Source organism: Ipomoea nil, unplaced genomic scaffold, assembly GCF_001879475.1.
Source record: "Ipomoea nil cultivar Tokyo-kokei standard unplaced genomic scaffold, Asagao_1.1 scaffold3069, whole genome shotgun sequence".
Classification (NCBI taxonomy): domain Eukaryota; kingdom Viridiplantae; phylum Streptophyta; class Magnoliopsida; order Solanales; family Convolvulaceae; genus Ipomoea; species Ipomoea nil.
The window spans coordinates 121774-142012 of NW_017619497.1; the positions used below are offsets into that span (position 1 = coordinate 121774).

Here is a 20239-nt window from a genome sequence, read left to right on the forward strand (position 1 = left end):
GTTTTCCGTGAAAACGATGCTGTTTTAATTATAAAAAAAAAAAAATTGTTCGAAATGCCGTTAACGGCATATTCGTTATGAAATTATGAATATACAGTTATGACATTATGAATGTACAGTTATAGAATTATGAATGTATAGTTATGGAATTATGAACTTACAATTATGAACATAGAGCTTCAAAAATTATGAATGTTCGGTATGGAATTATGAATATACAGTATGGAATTAAGAATGTACAGTTATGAAATTATGAATGTACTGTTATGGAATTATGAATGTACAGTTATGGAATTATGAATGTACAGTTATGAAATTATGAACATAGAACTCTGACATTATGAACTTACAATTATGAACATAGAGCTTCGAAAATTATGAATTTACAGTTATTGAATTATGAATGTACAGTTACGGAATTATGAATGTACAGTTATAGAATTATGAATGTACAGTTATGGAATTATGAATGTACAGTTATGAAATTATGAACACAAAGCTGTGAATATATGCGCTCCTATAACGAAGCGATCTGAAATTAAATTAAAAAAAAAAAAAAAAAAAAAGGGAAGATAACAGTGCCTGACGGCACCGTTATCCGTGCGCATGAAGCACGCTGGGCACGAGCCCACAGCATAACTATCCCACCCCATCCCCAACCCCCCCCCCCCCTAAAAAAAAAAAAGGGTTCTGTTTACTGATATATGTTTAAAATAAATATACATGTTTTGCTTTAGCTTGTAGTATTGTAGAGGGTTTTCTTGGTTCAAGTGGCTTCCCTATTGTAAGCCTTGCATTATTTTGTTATTTAGGCCCTGTTTGGTAAAAAATTGGTCTATAGGCCAATTTTAGCTTATTTGATCACTATTAATTGTTTGATTTAGTTAAAATATCAATATAAATGTTTGGTTAATTAGTTTTTTGCAACTCTAAAAGGCTAAAATTAAAAAAGCTACTCCTAGCAACTTTTTCAATTAGTTTTTTGAGAAAAGAAATTATACCAAACAGTTAATTTACCAAATACTTTTCTACAATCAGCTAATGTTATCAACTATTTATACTCTCTAATTAACACAATCAGCTAACAGCAAACAGCAAACAACTATCAGCTAACAGCCATTTTACCAAACAGGGCCTTAGTCAAAGTGCATATTTTTACTAAGCTGAAATGTCCTTCCTTCCATTAACTACCATCCCTTCCAACTTCCAAGACTAAAATTCCATTTCTTACTTTCCCAAACGAATTGTTTGCATTCAAGGTTTGAACTGAACTTTTAGGGATTATATTAAAATTCTCTAGGAAATTTATACGGAATTTGGCTTACAACTGATTAAAATCTAATACACACCCACACCACACACACATATATACAGGTGTTTGGACAGATGTAGATTGCTATTCTCCACTGGCCTTGATCAGCGTGTCAGATGTTGGAATATTGAACAAGGGAAGCGTGCTCATCTAGTTATCAGTGTGCCAGAGCCTGAGGCATTATGACCAAGGTTGCAAAAATCGCGCTTAGGCGCTAGGCGATGGCCGACCGTTTAGAAATTTGACAACTCTAGACGCCAGCCTAGGTGCTCTAGGCGTTGAGTAGAGTCGCGGTCATCTAGGCACTCTAGGCGGGATTTTAAATTTTTTTTTTTTTTTTGAATGCTACTAGCTCTATTACATTGTAGTATCTGTTCATATACTTTCTCAACCTACTGAAGAGCCAATAACGCCTCCACTGAGGCTCGAACTTACAACCTTCCAAATGGAAGTCCAACCCGGGTACCATTAAACCACATAGTCCTGGTGGCGGGATTTTAAATAATTTTCAATTTTTTTTTAAATTAAAAAAAAAAAAAATATATATATATATATATATATATATATATATATATATATATATATATATATATATATATATATATATATATATATATAGGCGTCTAGCGATTTTTTCAACCTTGCTTATGACAGGTAACCAAATTGAATGATCATTGATGGATCTCAGTGCTGCACTATGCTTACTTTCCACGAGCAAGCACGCTTGGTGATAGGTAGGTGAACATTAAACATTTAACCACATTTCAAGCAGGGCTGAACTCGGCTAACCTGGGTGACAGACTATTTTTGTGCACATTTGCTAACTCAATCCTATGTATTTCGTGTATAAACCAAATAGGCAATTTTCTAGACGTATATTGATGCATTTGTTTATGATCGTCATCGTCGTCGTCATCATCATCATTATTATTACTACCGCGCGCCGTAAATTCAAAAGGTTTCCCTTTCCACACCCGCTCATTTCTGCTGACCCATAAACCCCAACAAATCATCACAAAAATACATTTGAGCTCGTGTTTTAGCGTAGATAATGTAGCAAAAAACCACTCATCAATGTTACCTTGGGGCACATAGCAGTAACAATGGGGCACTCCATGAATAAATGTCTGGCAGTTTCCCCCTCATTGCCGCACATGTGACATTGCAAGCTACAAACAACGTGTCTCCTATTCAGTGCCTCGCATGTGGGTAAAATTGACATAGCAAGTTGCCAACAAAAGAGCTTCACCTTTGGGGGTACCTGCAGATTCCAAATCAGCCACCATGGTCTATCCTCCTGATACTCACCCACCAACTTCCTATAACAAGATTTCACAATATACACTCCCTTACGATCCCCCATCCATACCCAAGCATCAGAAGGTTTGCGCTGACTTACCGGGATATTGAGAATTGTCGTTGCATCCCGCGCATTGAACACATCCCTAACACACTCTTCATCCCAGTTGGTGCCATGTAAATTTAGCAGAGATGAGACAGGGGCACCTCTAATCGAATCATGGAGCTCAGACATGACAAAGGGATTCTCAGCACATGGGAGCCAAGGGTCACGCCCAATGATGGTGTTGCATCCATCCCCAATGCTCCTATGACAGCCTGACTTGATCGCATTCATAGCCTCAACTATTCCCCGCTAAACAGAAGATGGGTTGCTACATGCAGTGGCCTCAAACAAGGAACACCCGGGAAAGTACTAGCTCTTAAAAACCTTCGTAACGTGCGACTCAGGCCTGGTTAGCAGGCGCCACACCTGCTTGCCCAAAAGAGCCAAATTCATCTCTCTAATACGTCTGAAGCACAGCCCCCCTTCTCCTTCGGTGCACATAGACCACTCCATGTCCTCCACCTTAAGCCCTTTCCCTTAGTACCAGCACCCGACCACCAATACTTATTAAGTATTGTTTCGATGTCCGTACATAACCCAATAGGCAGCAAGAAGATCATCATGGCATAGCAAGGCATTGCCTGGAGTACGTTTTTAAGCAGCGCCTCACGACCTGCCCGTGAAAGTAATTTTGAGTTCCAACTACGTACCCAGGCCAAAAATTTATCCTTGAGAAAGCCCATAATCGTTTTCTTGTTCCGTCCTACCAATGATGGCAGACCAAGATATTTACCCGATGTATCTCCATGTTGCACTCCAAGGGTATTTACCTCCTCCCGTCTACACTGCTAAGCCACATTCGTGCTAAAACACACAAGGAATTTATCATAGTTAACCCGTTGACCCGAGACTACTGCATACTTGTCAAGGACCTCCTTCATATAATCATATGTATACTTTCCACATTATTAGCACGAAGGAAAAGAAAACAATCGTCGACGAATAACAGGTGTGAAATAGGTGGAGCACCCCGTGCTATAGACACTCCATGCAAAAGTCCTCACCTCATTCTATCGTCAATAAGAGCACTCAAGCCTTCCGCTATTCAAAGACATATATGTCATTTCCTTCCTTTTTTGTTTTCATTCTAAGGATGAATTCATTGAATTGCAATTCACAGGGGACCTATGAATTACAATTCAATGAATTGAGGGAAGATTCTATCAAATAAACCCTAATAACAAGCTCTAGACATGCCTAAATGCAAGATCACACATATAATCAATCACAACATCAAGATCTTCAAGATTATCAAATAAACACAACATAAACCCTAGGCAAAGCTCTATCAAGACTCAATCACAGAATCACACATACGATTATCAAAGGAGGCAATGAATAAGATATAGCAAGGAAAATATGTTTTGTAAGACATGAGTTACCTCTTAGCCTTAATCAATTTTTCCTTAGCGGTGATACTTTTACACTACTCGTATAATCAAATAAATGTACACTTTCAAATAGAGTAAATACCAATTTTGACTCCATGAGTATTAGCAAAATGACGATTTTTGTCAACATGCATGTTTAATTCGTATCAATTTTCATCAACGACTATTGTTTTAGTATCAATTTTCATCCAAGGCTATTAATTTAGTGTCAAAGTTCATCACATTGGTCACCTCTCTATTTAAGACATGTCGAAATCTAAACATTTTAATGGCATTTTCAATCTTTTCAACTTAAGATTCTAATTTGAACATGAATAAAGTAATTTAAGCCCTAAGATCGATCAAATTCGCAATTTCCTCCTCATCCTACCTTAATTTGAGGAGGAGGAGAACTGCGAATTATGATAGATTTTAGGGCTTAAATCCTTTTATTCATGCTCAAATTGAGATCTTAATTTGAAAAAGATAAAAATGCCCTTAAAATATTTAGATTTCAACATGTCTTAAACCAATGAGTGATTAACGTGATGAATTTTGACACTAAAATAATAGTCGTGAATAAAAATTGGTACTAAAAAATTAGTTATAGATAAAAATTAGTATAGATTAAACATGTGAACCAAAACTATTATTTTACTAATACTCATAGAACCAAAATTAGTATATAGTCCTTTCAAATATTAGAATTATTTATAATTTTATCTTTAATTTTATTATCTAAATACGTAATTTACTACTTACTAGTTGGTTTTAAAATGAGAAATAATTGAAGTGATAGAGATAATCTACTAAGTCAAATTTGGTAGCCTAGTAGCGAGATTGATTAAACCAATCGGCGATCGGGCAATCCCTAATACTGAGCCGACGTGAACCGGCCTGATGTCGTCGTCATCATCATCATTATATAAAACGCCCTTCACGTGAACCGGCCGTAATCGAAACCCTAATCTTATCCTTCGTTTTACATCAGAAGAGCTTCTGAACATGTACGGACATCCATCGCGCGGAGGTGGCCGTAAGCCGTTCTCAAGAGGTGGAGGTGGCCGTAAGCCGCTCTCAAGAGGCGCCAACTTTAATTCAAACCCTAATCTTTACTATTCGGAGAGTCCCAATGTCTTCCCTGATCCTTTCCAAAACCCTTATTTACAATACCAGAATCCATTCCCAAACCCTAACTTTCAGTTCCAGGCTCAGCGTTCGAGGCCGGCGGCAGTAGTCGAGAGGATCGATAAGGCAGTGCTGGAGGCTCACCGCGAAATTCTCGCAACTGGAGAGGTTGTGTCAGCATGGAAAGTGTCTCAAGCAGCTCTGGTAATACTTCAGGCTGACACCTGGGATTCTTTGGGTTTCCAAATGCAGCAAGTGCCCTATCTTCACCGCCTTATGCTCGCCGAAGGAAAGGTACGAATAAATTTTGTTGTATCAATTTACTGTGTTCCCCAAGTTATGCATTTAATGAAAACTATAAATTAACTCATGAATTCAATGAAAAGTGTACCAGGGAGTATAATTTATGAGCTTTCTTGTTGAGCTACTTCTGTTCTTTTTCCAACTATTGTATTGTAAGGAACAATCAGTATTGGTGACAAAAATTCCAGCTAATAATTATATCCACACATGTTCATGGAACTTAAATATCATACTGATAACTAAGGTGAGCAAACGGTACTGAAAAACCGATCATGGTTTTTGACCCCGTAACTAATCGACCGAAGGTGGTTCTAAACGTCGGTTACCAAAAAACCGATCTCAAACAAAATAAGCAAGACTTCAAGTAAATTAAACACTTAATACACATACATGATACATTAATACATATTGTTTACTGCTAATTCCCAAAGTCAAAATCCAAAATCAAATCCAAAATATCAAATGATACATGATACTAGCACACTGCCAATGCCCAAAGTCACAGACACAAATAGAAACCGTCCAACACCAAGTCACCAACAATCAACAAATATTAATATACTAATACAAAATGGTTTACTACCAAGTGTAAACAAAGTAATAAAATCATTTCAAAGTGATGAAGAATTAAACATTTAGTATATTTCAAAGTGACCGGCGTGGTGGACTGGCGGCATCCGGGCGGTCTAGCGACGGCAGTGAGGCTGAGTAGCTTGAACCTTGAGGATAGGTGAGACTGTGAGAGTGTGAGACCGTGAGTGGAACCGTGGAAGGACTGGAAGACTGAAGACGACTTACGAGTTACGGCTAGACGAGTGTGGTTTATGGAGCCTGTAGTAGTTGTGGTCTTGTTGCTCTCGTGGAGATTGGAGAAGATGGGAAGCGTCGAAGGCCAAAGCGGAGAGTCGGAGGTCACTTGTCCTCGACTAGAACGGCGGAAGGATTAAGGATTTAGGGGCATTTGGTGATTAGGATTTGGGATTTTACATTTTAGGAATAAGTTATTAGTTCTCAATGTATGGGCTTAATGGCATTTGGGCTTTTGGGCTTATAGGCCATTGTTCAGGTGGTCACCCCTCCCCATGAATCCTGTGGACAGATCTGGGCCATTGAATGCTTGAGATCAATGACTTAGATTTTGCCAACTGTTCAACTGTGCACTTCACTTGCACAGGTCACGATGCACAATTGGCGAAATTTAAACCATTGATCTCAAGCATTCAATGGTCCAGATCTATCCACACGGACTCATGGGGAGAGATGGACTCACCTGAACAATGGCCTATATATATATATATATATATATTTGCCCGTAATTGCCTTTCGGTCACCGACCAATAACCGAGTCTTAATAATCGCAAAATAATCGAAAAACCAATTTTTTTTAAGGTTAATAACCATAATCGCTTTTTTGGTCGGTTCGGTTAGCGGTTAACCGATATTTTGCTCACCCCTAATAACTATCATTTGAGCTCTATCCTGCACATAATCAGGGTGGGTGAGATTCTTGCAACTTTGGACATGCGAGTGAGCAGGAGTAGGGGTGAATGAATCCATCTAGCAGCTTGCAAAAAGCTAGTGTCAGAACCTTTTTGAGGGAGTACATGATAACATGTATATGAAAGTGCTATCTTACATTATATGTGAAGCACATTCAACTCCTTAGGTATAGCCTTACAGGAATATTAGGTTAAAATGCTTGAATGTACATACTTTATAGGCACCCTAAGCAGTGGTGGATCTTGGATTTTGAATGAGTGGCAACACATTTAGTAAATTAGTAATATAATAATATCATTAAAAGATTGAGTGATGGCAAACTAATGAAACTATTATGAATTATAGGTACATAACATAATTTTTTTTTTTAAAAAAGTTATTTTCAAAATTTAGCAGGGGCAAGTGCCTCATCAAGCTTCTTATAAATCCGCCCAAACCCTGTTGCTCTATTGTTTTTTTTGATGGGGGTTTATAGAGAGGATTTATTAGCTTACTTGTTTATGGATTTGGAAACAATGACAATATAGAGTCTAAATGTAATGTAATTCAAAGTAGAGAGAATTGAAAGGTAATTTTTTAACATTTGGCGCATCATGTGGCATTGTACGTTGTGACACTTGGCATCTTTCCCTACTCTAAAAACTTGGATATATTCATTTGAATGACATGTATATGAATATATAACTTTTACTTTGAATTCTAATATATGTGAGATTTCAATATCCGATATTAAAAATATTCGAACTAATAATCTATTGAGTTCAATCAAAATCTAAAACATTATATATAGGGTTTAATTCTTAATTTTGATAATGTAAATAATGTCCAACTTTAAAGTGTAAGCAAATAAGTTATGTTTAAATAAGTAAAGTACGTAGAAAAGATAGAAGATAGTGATAAGTAAAATAAGATGATAATGAATGTAATCACAGTAATGTGGTTATAGTGACATATAACTAAATAGATGATATATGATTCTATTTTCCATTTAGAAAACGGTTTTTAAGAGTGTTCCAGTTTTCCATAAATTTCCGGAAATTATTTTCAGTTTTCAAAATGGAAAACTGTGCTAGTAAACATGTTTTATGTTTTCTATTTTCCAGTTTCCAGAAATTTTCAGAAATTTCCAGTTAGTAAACGGCCCCATAGTGTCCTTGTTTTTCTACATTCATATGCAATTAGGAATCTTGTAGACCTCTCAAAAATTTTCTTATATCTTTTATCTTTTTGTAGATTAATGACTTCATTCACTGCTTTGTTGGTGCTCGAAGAATTACAACATTGCATGATTTGGAAATTGCAATATGCAATACAGAGGGGGTTGAGCGGTTTGAAGATCTGGAATTGGGGCCTTTGGTGAAACACCCATTAATTATACATTATTTTTCTCTCAGTGCTAATTCCACAGAAGTGTGCAGAATAACCAGTGAAGAGATAGTGTCATTGCTTTCTGAGTTCATGGATATCGATAAACAAAGATATGTAGAAATTGAGGAGCTTTTGGATTTTATTGCAAAGAAGAAATCTGTAACAGCCAAGGAAAAGCTTGGTGTGCGAATTCAGAGCTTGGGGTAGGTGCTCCTTTTCTTTAAAATGAATGTTTGGTGATTTATATTGGTAGAAGAACAGATGCTATTGTGGTTTAAGTTTCTTTGTTATAGTGAGACAGCTAGTGTTTTTGAATTATATATACCCTCATGTGAAAATTTCATCTTTTATGTGACCTAGGGAGCCCTAGAGTAGACTTCTCTTTCTTGGCTTGTTTCCTGGTTCTGAAGTTAAGGAATATTTTTAACTGTATTTTTGAGTGCTTCACTTAATTACATGATTATACGCCATTAACTGCCTTACCCCTACACCGTCATAGACTTGCCATCGCTGATTGACCTTTCTTTCTTCCTGCTTTCTTCTTGGCCGATTGGCCTTTCTTTTTCTTTTTGATTTCACTCTTCTTTATTTCTTAGTGGCTCCTCATTATCTTATTCATTGCTTAGAATACTCCAAATTATGCACTATATATATATAGGTCTAAAGAACATTGGAATGATGCACAATAAATACTAGACTTCTAACTACTCTAGGAAAAACCGTTCATCTCCTCAAGACAACTTGAAGTAAATAGGGCTGCAAAAAGGCTGCTGCCCAAGACAAGATATTTTCAATATACAATAAATACTAGACATCTCACTATTCTAGGAAAAACTATTCATCTAATAAAGACAATTTGAAGTAAATAGGGTTGCAAAAAGGCTGCCCAAGACAATTCAATATATATATATATACTTATTTATTTATTTAATACTCATCGCCTAGGAAGCGGTCGCCTAGTTGACTAGGCAGTCGGTGGCATCTCGCCCAGAAAGTCCGCCTTGATAACCCATGCCATAGATGGAATAACAAAATTTAATTTTTCTAGGTTAACAATTGAATATTGCTAATGTGTTTGCTGTTTTCTTAAGGGCGTGCCAATTTTAAGCAGTCAAGTTGTTTTCCCCATTGTCATAGCAGCTGTACAATGTGTAATTTAGTTTTATGTTTCTAGTAAAGAAGTTTGATCATTTTCTGTTGACTAAGTTCAATTTAAAGACTAATTGTTCATAATTATGCTTATCTGGAATCAATTATACTTGCGCAAATTTGTTCCTCAAATATTAAATGCTTGTTTCTCTCTCTGATTTTATTTCAGGATGCATATCACATTAATCCGTCAAGCATGGCAGTCTGAAATTACCACCGTTGCTGAAGAAATTACACGGCTGGGATGTAGCAGTAGTAAACAATCCAAAAGAAAGAGAAAGTATATCAATGTTCAGACTCCTGTTACTTCACTTCAAAAAGTGCACAAAACACAAAGGATCCAAACACCATTCCGTAGGAGAGAACAGACAAAATTTTTTGGCAAAAAGAGTAAACAATCCAAAGGAACGAGAAAGTATAGCAATATTCAGATTCTTGTTACTTCACTTCAAAAAGTGCGCAATACAAAAAAGATCCAAACGCCATTCAATAGGAAAGAGCAGACAAAAATTTCTGGCGAAAAAAATAAAAGGCTAGTGAAGCAAGAATATTTATTTCATAGCTCATATAGCAGTGATTCAATGAAGATGTTCATTACCACTTGGAAGGAGACATGTCAAGCAAACAATGTGGATGAGGTATGGAAGACACTCATTTCATTATGTTATAAGAAGATACAAAGCCCTTATACCTTTTCTCTTTCATAAGCTTTCTGTGTCAAATCTTGGGTTGTCAGTTGTTGGCTGGCTATAGGCTTCTACCTGAAGCAGGCATAAGAGAATATTTATTCTAAGATGATGGTGGTTGAGGTGACCATGTAGCTTCTGTGTAGTAGTACATGTTGTCATGTTGATGTGTTAATCCACTCCAGAAGTCTATTGAAGCTGTGTGCTGATTTTACGATTTTCTACAAGTAAAAGTTAAGGGACGATCCTCTACAAATCTACAATCAGGTCCTATTGTCCTATGCATCAGATATATTCCATTAGATGCATGATATCAATTTGGGTGGCGGGTGCCGTGGGGATTGGGGCAATAAGTGATTAGGTGCAATTGTGTTTCTGCTTCTTCTATTCCCTTGTTTTCATTTTCTGATTTAGGGGTGTGCTTGTGAAGTTTGCATGCAAGTTGCTTTCCAAATAACTAAAGAATCGTGTATTTATTTCTCCTGTCTCCACAATGTACAAGTCTCTGCTATATATAATCACTATGTTGTTATTGGTCTACTTCTCTTTTAAGATGTTAGTTATTCTATAAAATGCTGATTCTGGATTTCTGGTTTATTATTGTTGTTTTAGGTGTTTGAGAAGATGATTCAAGTTTATAGGAATAGGAAGAGAGCAACAGCAAGAAAATTGTTTTCCGCATACCCATTAGTTGACTTGCTTCATATTGCTGTAAGTTTATTGGAAGCATTAACTTTCACGTTATGAATTAAGGATACTAAATAATGATTCAGAGACCTCAGAAAGTAAATTCATATGCACTGGAGTATATCTTCTTCTTCTTCTTTTTTGCTTCAAGATCAAATCTACATTATAACCAGGAAACTTAATTTTTTGTAGATATAAGTTTGAAGACCTAATGTGTCCTTATGGTTGTATAATAATTTTAGTTAACAAGAGTAACAAAATTTTTGTAAAACAATGTTAAAAGCTAAAATTTTGTTGGACTAATTTGCAGGATAATGCATATAAACGTCGGTTGTTTATTTATTTTTAATTTTTCCTTCTTCTCAAGTTTAAGGTTTATGCTGGTTTAGTTAAGGGTAAATTATTGGCACATTGCTTGAACAATAGGGAAAGAAGGTCTACTTGAACAAATTTCATTAATTGAAAATCTTTATCTCACATTCATACTGTACGTAATATAGTTTTGTCCTCAAATTAATGAATCTGAAAGATGGTAAACCAAAAGAGAGGAGAAACATGGGGACTCACCCCTGAATTAAAATAACAAACTTCTTGGGGACTCACATCAGTTTTATCCTTATTCATATGATTCGGTGATTGATACTATCCTTTCATAACTTCAGATCCTTCTAGGGGTGTTGTTTTGTGTTGTATTAACATCTTCATGTGTTTAGGCAGTTGACTCATTGAAGTTCTTGTGTTTGTGATAGGTAACATCTATTAAAAATGGAATGTGGGATAGCATGTGTGATACCTTCCAAAGTTTCAGCCAACTTGATGTAGCAAACACAGTTTCTGAGAATTGTTCTGATTTTGTATCCAATCATGTTGAATCACCTAGAAGGAAAGCATCCAGTCTTTCTCAAAAACTTTTGGCACCCGAACATGGTGAGTCAAACTGTGCTGACCTTTTATTCTCCTTTGCGTTTTTTGTATTTCTTTGAGTTCTTACATTAAATGATTGTTTGGCCTAACTTCTTTTGGAGCTTATGTACTCTAAAAAGCAGTTGGGCCAAACATTAAAAATGTAGATCCATAGAAAAGCTTTTAATGCCATATAAAGAGGAAAAGCCTTGTTTCCAAGAGCTCCAAAGTAAGTTGAGGCTTTTAAAGTTTTTTGGGCTGAAAAAGATTGAGAAAGTATAGAATAGATATTACCTTGTAAAGAATCATTAGTGTTTCATTTTTTTTTTTGGAGAAGCTCAAGCTGAGCCAAGCAAGCACTAATGAAGTTTCAAAATCTGACAGTAATTGGAGCATAATTTCATTCAGAGCAAATTGATACTCGGTTGATTGTTTTATAGGGTTACATTTATCCTTTCTTGTGCTTAACTTGACAAAATAGTTGTTATGCTTATTTATTTTCCAACATTCTGGTGAACTTTTGTTTGATCACAGAAAAAATTTTAATTTGATGCTCTAAAACCTCTCAAACTCCTATAAACTATTTTGATTATTATTAATTTATTATTATTATTATTATTATTATTATTATTTATTATTTATTATTATTATTATTATTATTATTATTATTTTTGGGGATGCTTAACTCTTCTTCTTCTTGTGCTTAACTTGACAAAATAGTTGTTATGCTTATTTATTTTCCAACATTCTGGTGAACTTTTGTTTGATCAAAGTAAAATTTTTAATTTGATGCTCTAAAACCTCTCAAACTCCTATAAACTATTTTGATTATTATTATTATTATTATTATTATTATTATTATTATTTTTGGGGATGCTTAACTATATTATTTATTTTCCCAGATTCTGGTGAACTTGTGTCAGATATTGCCATTGCTAATATTACACCTGGTATGAATATGAGTGTTGATTTTTGTCATGTTGTGTCTACATCAGAAGATACAGTTTCAGCTTCAAATTTGTCTAATTTGAGAGATGGAGGTCAGCTATCTCTCAGCCCGGCAAATGCTCAACAGGCACTTTTAACAGGTAGACTAGGAGAACTTGTTGCTTTCAAATACTTCGTCGGAAAAGTTGGTAATGCATTTGTGAAGTGGGTGAACGAAACTTTTGAGACTGGGCTGCCTTATGACCTTGTAGTGGGAGATCAGGAATACATAGAAGTGAAGGCAACCAAAATTGTCAGAAAGAATTGGTTCAAACTATCTGCAAGGGAGTGGCAATTTGCCGTTGAAAAGGGTGAACTTTACAGCATTGCACATGTCATGTTATCAGCTACTGATACAGCTACAGTCACAGTATACAAAAATCCTGCCAAACTCATCCAGCTTGGTAAGCTGCAGTTAGACATTACAATCTCTTTTTCAAACTGATGGCAAAGCATGGGATGAAGAAATCTTTTGATCAGCGAGATAGGGAACTGATTATGAATATCCCCCTGTTTAAGTAATGAAACTGAGGACATGCTCATTTGGAATGAAGTGGAAAAGGCGGAGTTTTCTGTCAAGAGTTGCTACCGTAAGATCACAAGGGAAGCTCAAATAATGGAAGGAACAACTTGGACAAGGATGTGGGCTTTCAATATTCCTCCAAAAGTGAAGATAATTTTCTGGCAGACTTGTGTGAATTGCCTGCGTACCACAGATGCACTTCAGGTAAAACAGGTACAATGTTCTATTTTGTGCAACCGAGAAACAACGAAGTCTGGAACCAAAAGTGCTCATCACCGTATTGTATCCTGCGAGAGGCCAATTTTTTTTTTACATGGCTGGGGGGTTGTTAGACGACTTGGAGACCAAAGGAAGAATAGAGATATAATGCCTTGGTGACTAAATGGGAAAAACCTCCTGATGGTTGGATTAAGTGAATGTCGATGCAGAAATTGACACGGGAGGTAGAAAGATGGGTTTTGGATGTGTTTTGCGCGACCAAAATGGCGGCTTTGTTATGGCGAAGGAAGTTCCATGGAAAGGAGTGTTCAATCCAAAGGTGGCAGAAGCTATAGACATTATGGAAGCTTCTTCATGGATGGAGAATTCTGGTCTGGACAACATACTAGTGAAACAGACGCCATGGAGGCGCTGAATTGTCTCAAAACTGGCAGAATGAATACCTACCTCTTTTGATCTGATAATTAAGGATGCATTAGAACTAGCAAAACAGTTTACAAACATTTGCTTTTTACATGTTAAGCGATCTGTGAATATGTTGGCTCATTTACTAGCTAGACTGAATTCATTAGAGATACATAAAGCAGTACACTGAATTACAGTATTAAATCTTAGTTATTCGAAGCTTAATTACATTTGTTGTTAATATTTATTTCCCTCATGTTACCAGTTTTTGATAATTTAGGTTAATATCTGTCTTCCACATCATATCCAATCAATACTTAGTGGAAGTTTGGAGCAATAGCTTAAGTTTATTCTATAATATAACAACTGTAAATATAACCGGACTTGAATATTTTACTTTGAGTTCGATAATCTTTCCTCAAAGACTGACCTAATGTTGTATTTCCTAAAAAATTACTCTTTAATATTCATCTGCGTCATTGTGTGTTATTTTTATTAATTTGTAATGTAATTAATAAATTTACAGGTAATTCCTGTAGCTGTTGAGTTTGATGATAGTTGGTGTTGGAGGGGAGATGTCAGCGGTTGCTACACTGAAACATGGTTACATGAATTGGAGCGTTATGTGCATGGTGCATACAGATGCAAAAACGACGTCGTTTTATTAAAAACGCGCATCTCACTTTAAAAAAAAAATCAATTTCGATTCCCCTCAACAACATTATGTCGTTCATTCATTCTGGAATTTTAGTTCATTGATTATGAATATTTAGACGTGAATCAAAACTGATTTTTTTTCATTCATGCTGGATATTTAGTTCATCCATTATGGATTTTTAGTTCATAGATTCTGAAATTTTAGTTCATAGATTCTGGAATTTTAGTTCATCGATTACGGAATTTTAGTTCATTGATTCTGGATATATAGTTCAAATTATGCACAATATAATGTTGTTGCTGGGAATCAAAACTGGTTTTTTTTTTTTTTTTTTTTAAGTGAGACGCGCGTTTTTAATAAAACGACTTCGTTTTTGCATCCGTATGCACCATGCATGGTGCATACGGATGCACAACATAATTTGCCACATGAATTAGATACGGCTCCTTGGGCTGTTTGGAACTTTCTGTGGCGCTGTTTGCATGTAATTTTGCCAGTAATTATCGAGTAGGAGAATGGAGGTTGATGTCAATTGTCGTCTGTGTAGGTGTCATCTGCTATGTTAAATGGTAAAAATAATAATCTAAAATTAAATTTAAAATTATCACAAAAAACAAGTGACCCCTTGTTTGCATGTAATTGTGCCAGTAATTATCGAGTAGGAGAATGGAGGTTGATATTAATTGTCATCTATGTAGGTCATCTGGGATGTTAAATGGTAAAATCAATCATATAAAATTAAATTTAAAATTATCAAAAAAACAAGTGATTCCTGGTAGAATTAATTCTAAATATTATGTTGATATGAAAAGATAAAAATAAAAATGAGAAGCAACATTGGACATGTCCCAAGCAGCCATGCCCACTATAGGGACTCCACTTATATCAATCGGAGATATTTTTTCGTCGCTACATGCCATTAAGCATAGTCATCATAATTGAACCCAAATTTCATTGGCACATGAAAAGAAATATTGTCTCAATAAAACCAATCAAAAACCTATCACATCATTAAAGAGAGAGAAAAAAAAAAGAATTGAATAAAAAGAGTAAATGTAGAATTACTCTTATCACTATAATGCTAATTGAGTTTAAATCTTTAAATCAAATTTTAATCATATGCAAACAGATATTTATCATATCAAATTTAGGATAAATATATTCATATAGGGATACATTAACTTTTCATTCCCGAACAAAATTTTGAATTCTATCATAAACATTATACACTAGATAATTATATGAACCTCAATTTTTTTTTTTATTATATAATATTAACTATGCAAATATTATTCAATTAAAACTCAACCCTAGTGTGATATGTTCTGATTCACTAACATTTTAATTAATATATACTTAAAAATCTAACAACCCCATAATCACAATGCTTCATCTTAAACGATTTTTTTTTTTTTTTAAATTGTTGAAAGTAACATTATCATTATATATAGCAACAGGTGTTTCTCCATCATCAGTCTGTGCATGATTGACAGTTTAGGTGAACAGACAGAATTTAATACTGATTTAAGTGAGGTAAGAGCATCCACATTGGTTGGGGAGAATGGGGAGATAATGTAAGAGCGATTAGGAAAGAGAGTGTGGGAGAGGAGAGAAAAAAAAAAAGAAAAAACAAAACAAAAAAAAAAATTAAAAAAAAAAAAAGTAATCAGACGCGTATGGCGCGCCTGACGCGCCTCTGGGCGCGTGCAGTGCACGCGCCCGGCTTTTGCCCAAGGCTGTGCGCGAACACGCGCACAGCCTTACTTCTTCTTCTTTCTCTTTTTTTTTTTTTTTTTTTTTTTTTTTTTTTTTGACAATATCCTCACATTTGCAGGAGGATTCTTTTTCAATTATCCACCCTCCACACTAGTTATTATCTCATGTAGGGAAAAATTAATGCTGAAATCTCCCCACAATGTACACAAGTGTGGATGCTCTAAGCTGTGTTCACCAAACATTTATGTTCACACTAGTGTTCCCCCACCAAAAGATCCATCATGGATCCGAGTACGTACGTTTATCATCCATGGTTTCACAGTTATCAAGTAACAAGTAGTTTTCTAAATAATTTTCAGTTCAAAGAAAATGTGACAAATTCCTTCTCTTTCTATATTGTTCATTGGTCCAATTTATAAAATACAGGAAGATATGTATTTATCTGAAAGAGATATATTTATAAGAGTATAAGAATTAGCTTTAGTGATATCATAAATGATAAAAGGTAAATTTACATTATAGGATGAATAAATTTCAGTGTAACTAGATTACAAAGTTGTAACAAGTCCTAATCGAATACTAAATTTTTAATATTCAGAATGTTAAAAACTATAATACCAAATTAGAATTAACTCTTATGCTTAGCTTTGTGTTGGAGGATGACACAAGTGTTAGAAAAAGTGCTAATAAAAAAAATTATTTCAAGTTGCATATCTTTATGCATTTATTACATCATATTTTAATTTTTTGAGTACTATTCTCTATTACAATATAGTATTTCTCCATACATTTTAAACCTCAAATATCTCATTTAAGAGAGCCACAATTATGTGGCTAGATCTTTAGCAATATCATATTTTAATTAGTACAATAAAAATACAAAATTTTTATGTGCAATCGCAAATTTCCTATGACATATGTCCAAAAACCTCTTTTCTCTAACTAATACATTCCTACTTTCCAATTACTTTAGAGAATAAAAGCTTTATATACAAAATGCCAGTCATACTCCAACAGAACACAATAAAAAGGGAACACAAAAAGACAAAAGTGAAATAAAATGATCCATTCAACAAAAATTAGTATTCTGAAATTTGAAGAATATATATATTTCTATGACACTAATGTACAGTCATATATATTATATATATAATTGTATTAACTGTTATTCAAAATTATTACAAAAAAATATGATTACAACGCCATACAAATAAATTACAGAAAGTACCTCCAGTAGTCCAGCCCCAGCCGCAGCTACACGTGCAACACTCGTACTGGACAGTTACAGCCACATCGTCGTCATCATCGCTGAAATTTCGGAAACCGGCCAGAATTTGGCGCCGATTTTTTCCGGCGGGATTAGGTGCTAGAGTATTCTAGGGACGCTACTGGTATGTCACACAGAGAGAAAAAGAGAGGAGGAATTAGATAGTGCAGCCGCAGCAGAGGAAGAAGAAGCAGAGCATGGAGACGAGAGCGACGGACTCGACGGCGGAGATGAGCGACCAGATCACGGTTTCGACGAAGGAGAGGGAGAAATCTAGGTAGTTCACGGCCCACCACCAAGTGCGCGGCGAGAAGCTGAGGCTGATCCGGAACGCGGAGGGTGAACCCTCGCCGTCGCGGTCGCGGTCGCTCCAGCTCTGCGTGAAGAACGAGGAGAAGAGACTCGGCCACCGCATGAGCGACGTCGGCAGAGAGAAGCTCGTGTTTATCCACCGGAAAGCTGACGTGGACGACCAGCTCCGGGGCGTCTCAGCCATACTCGGTTCTATCCGATTCATCCGTGTCTAAATTTTCTATGTGAATTGTGATTGTTACGATACTATAGGGGCTATTATAAGTAAGATATTTGCAATAATTCATTAAATATTATTTTATTCCTCTACGAGAATTAGATGCCCCACTTGGATAACGTAAAAAAGATAAAATATATTCTCTATGAGAAATTGAGAATATACCATTTTTATATCTTAATTTTATACTCCATGGTTACATTCTAACATACTACCTCCCTCCCATTATGTATCTGGTTTGATTAATCAGACTTGACTGAAGTTATTTTTAATTTAATTTTTCATAATATTAAATTTGATATTAGTATACAAAATTTATATATATTAAGAAATTAAATTAAAAGTACTATTAAACACAAAAAATTAAAAATAAGTAAAGAATAATAAATAATATAAACAAAGAAAAAGAATTAGTTTGCCCATGAATACTAAGTAGGACAGATAAAATGAGACATATAGAGTATTTATTATTATTTATAAGTAAAAAAATATATTTAATTTTCATTTGCTATTTATGAATAGACTAATCATATCCCAAATTGAAAAGATATGAGAAGAGTGGATACAATTTTTAAATAAAAAAATAGTACCAAAAAAATATTTAAATAAAAAATTAGTCTAATCAAATAATTAATGACATGTCAAAATATAAAAACTAAAAGGTAATATTAAAATAGAAAATGCTATGTGTACTCACATTTTGTACTTCCAACTTGTATTCCACACACAAAAACTTGATGTAGACACTTGTATTAGGACCCACATAAAAAAAAAAAAAAAAGTAGCTTATCAGAATCTGTCACATCAGGGACTAAAATTTAGGAAGTAAGATTAGGGAGAACATGTAGTAGAACTCGATATATCCCCGCTCGCCACACCCGCATTCCCAACCCACTCCCCGGCGCAGGTAATGAAATTCCTACCCCATACCCGCCTCTGCGAGGATTTTGCGCGTGCGGGTAATACCCAACTCGCAACTCTAATTATTAGTATTACACTTAAATCTAATAAAAATTTTATACTACAATTCTAATTATTACATGATTTTTTTTTATAAGTTTGAACATAACTCTAAAATTTAATAAGAACCATCAAGGACCTTGAGGTCCAATGGTATCTGATTGATCCCCTAAGTGGGGGGTGATAGGTTTAAGTCTCAAGGGAGGTGATTAGTAGTTTGAATTTCTCCCATTCCCAGGTTTATACTCATTATGTTATTTGTGTTGTTCCTATTCAATTTTTTATATACAAAAAATTAAGAAGTTTAATTCATTATGCATTTTTAATTATAAAATATACATAAACTTATATAATAAATAAATATTAATAACAATGCGGTTATACAAAATTCTCCCATACCCGCACCCATTACCTAAATTGTGCGGGTATTTTAAAACCCGTAGGGCGGGGTGCGGAGAACCAATGGGTGCGGGTAGAATTGTCATCCCTACTCCTCTATATATTTTAAATTTTGGTTTATTGTTCCAATAGGAGTGACAAAGTGAATGAAACATGACTCTCGTATCATGTCATGAGTTCAATTTTTGAAAATATTTTATTGATTGAGCCTACTACACGGGATATTCCTAGTGTGATTTAGTTCTTCTATTTGATTTACAGGCTATTATATAGGAGCGAAACTTAATCAGTACACACCTTTGAACAATAATTATGGATTTCCTTTTAATCCAAAAAAAAAATATCCTACTTAATTTGATACATCTAATAAAGTCGCAATTATAGTAAATTCAATTCAATAATATTTACAATTTCATTATAGAAAATACATATTTTTTATTTTTGAAATACTCATATGATTCTTTACAAGCTAAGGTAATATCTGTTCTATACTTTCTCAAATATTTTCAGCATAAAAAATTCGGAGTTCAAACCTATAACCATCCATTTGAATGAGTAACCAGGATGTCATCATACTACATGGTAGTTGGCATAGAAAATACATATTCAATTTGGAATTAAAAAAACGATTACATTTATGATTTTTAAACTAATCAATTCCTAATATGATCTGTTACGAAATCAAACACAAAAATTATAAGTTGACATGTTTTTTAACACATTAATATTTTAATTTTGATTTTTAGATTTTAGTTAATACTTTAT

The 20239-nt window shown here is 34.7% G+C and overlaps 2 protein-coding genes across 2 annotated transcripts; one reads left to right on the forward strand and one right to left on the reverse strand.

Moving 5' to 3' along the window:
- The first annotated feature begins 4875 nt into the window (after positions 1 to 4875).
- On the forward strand, positions 4876 to 14149 carry LOC109165196. The gene is made up of 6 exons (XM_019313857.1): positions 4876 to 5509; positions 8252 to 8589; positions 9705 to 10173; positions 10834 to 10932; positions 11658 to 11835; positions 12714 to 14149. Exons 1-6 carry the CDS (start codon positions 5093 to 5095, stop codon positions 13241 to 13243), a joined length of 2031 nt encoding a protein of 676 aa, XP_019169402.1. The 5' UTR covers positions 4876 to 5092; the 3' UTR covers positions 13244 to 14149.
- A 3594-nt stretch (positions 14150 to 17743) lies between these two features.
- LOC109164716 lies at positions 17744 to 18082 on the reverse strand. The gene has a single exon (XM_019313264.1). It carries the CDS (start codon positions 18080 to 18082, stop codon positions 17744 to 17746), a length of 339 nt encoding a protein of 112 aa, XP_019168809.1.
- Between the last annotated feature and the right edge of the window lie 2157 nt (positions 18083 to 20239).

What these genes read in the sequence shown, in the direction of transcription:
- LOC109165196 (XM_019313857.1), top strand. Translation starts at nt 5,093, where the DNA reads ATGTACGGACATCCATCGCGCGGAGGTGGCCGTAAGCCGTTCTCAAGA. An exon ending in TTATGCTCGCCGAAGGAAAG is followed by an intron (nt 5,510 to 8,251) that starts GTACGAATAAAT and finishes ATCTTTTTGTAG; the next exon opens with ATTAATGACTTCATTCACTG. An exon ending in TTGACTTGCTTCATATTGCT is followed by an intron (nt 10,933 to 11,657) that starts GTAAGTTTATTG and finishes TGTTTGTGATAG; the next exon opens with GTAACATCTATTAAAAATGG.
- LOC109164716 (XM_019313264.1), bottom strand. Translation starts at nt 18,082, where the DNA reads ATGGCTGAGACGCCCCGGAGCTGGTCGTCCACGTCAGCTTTCCGGTGG.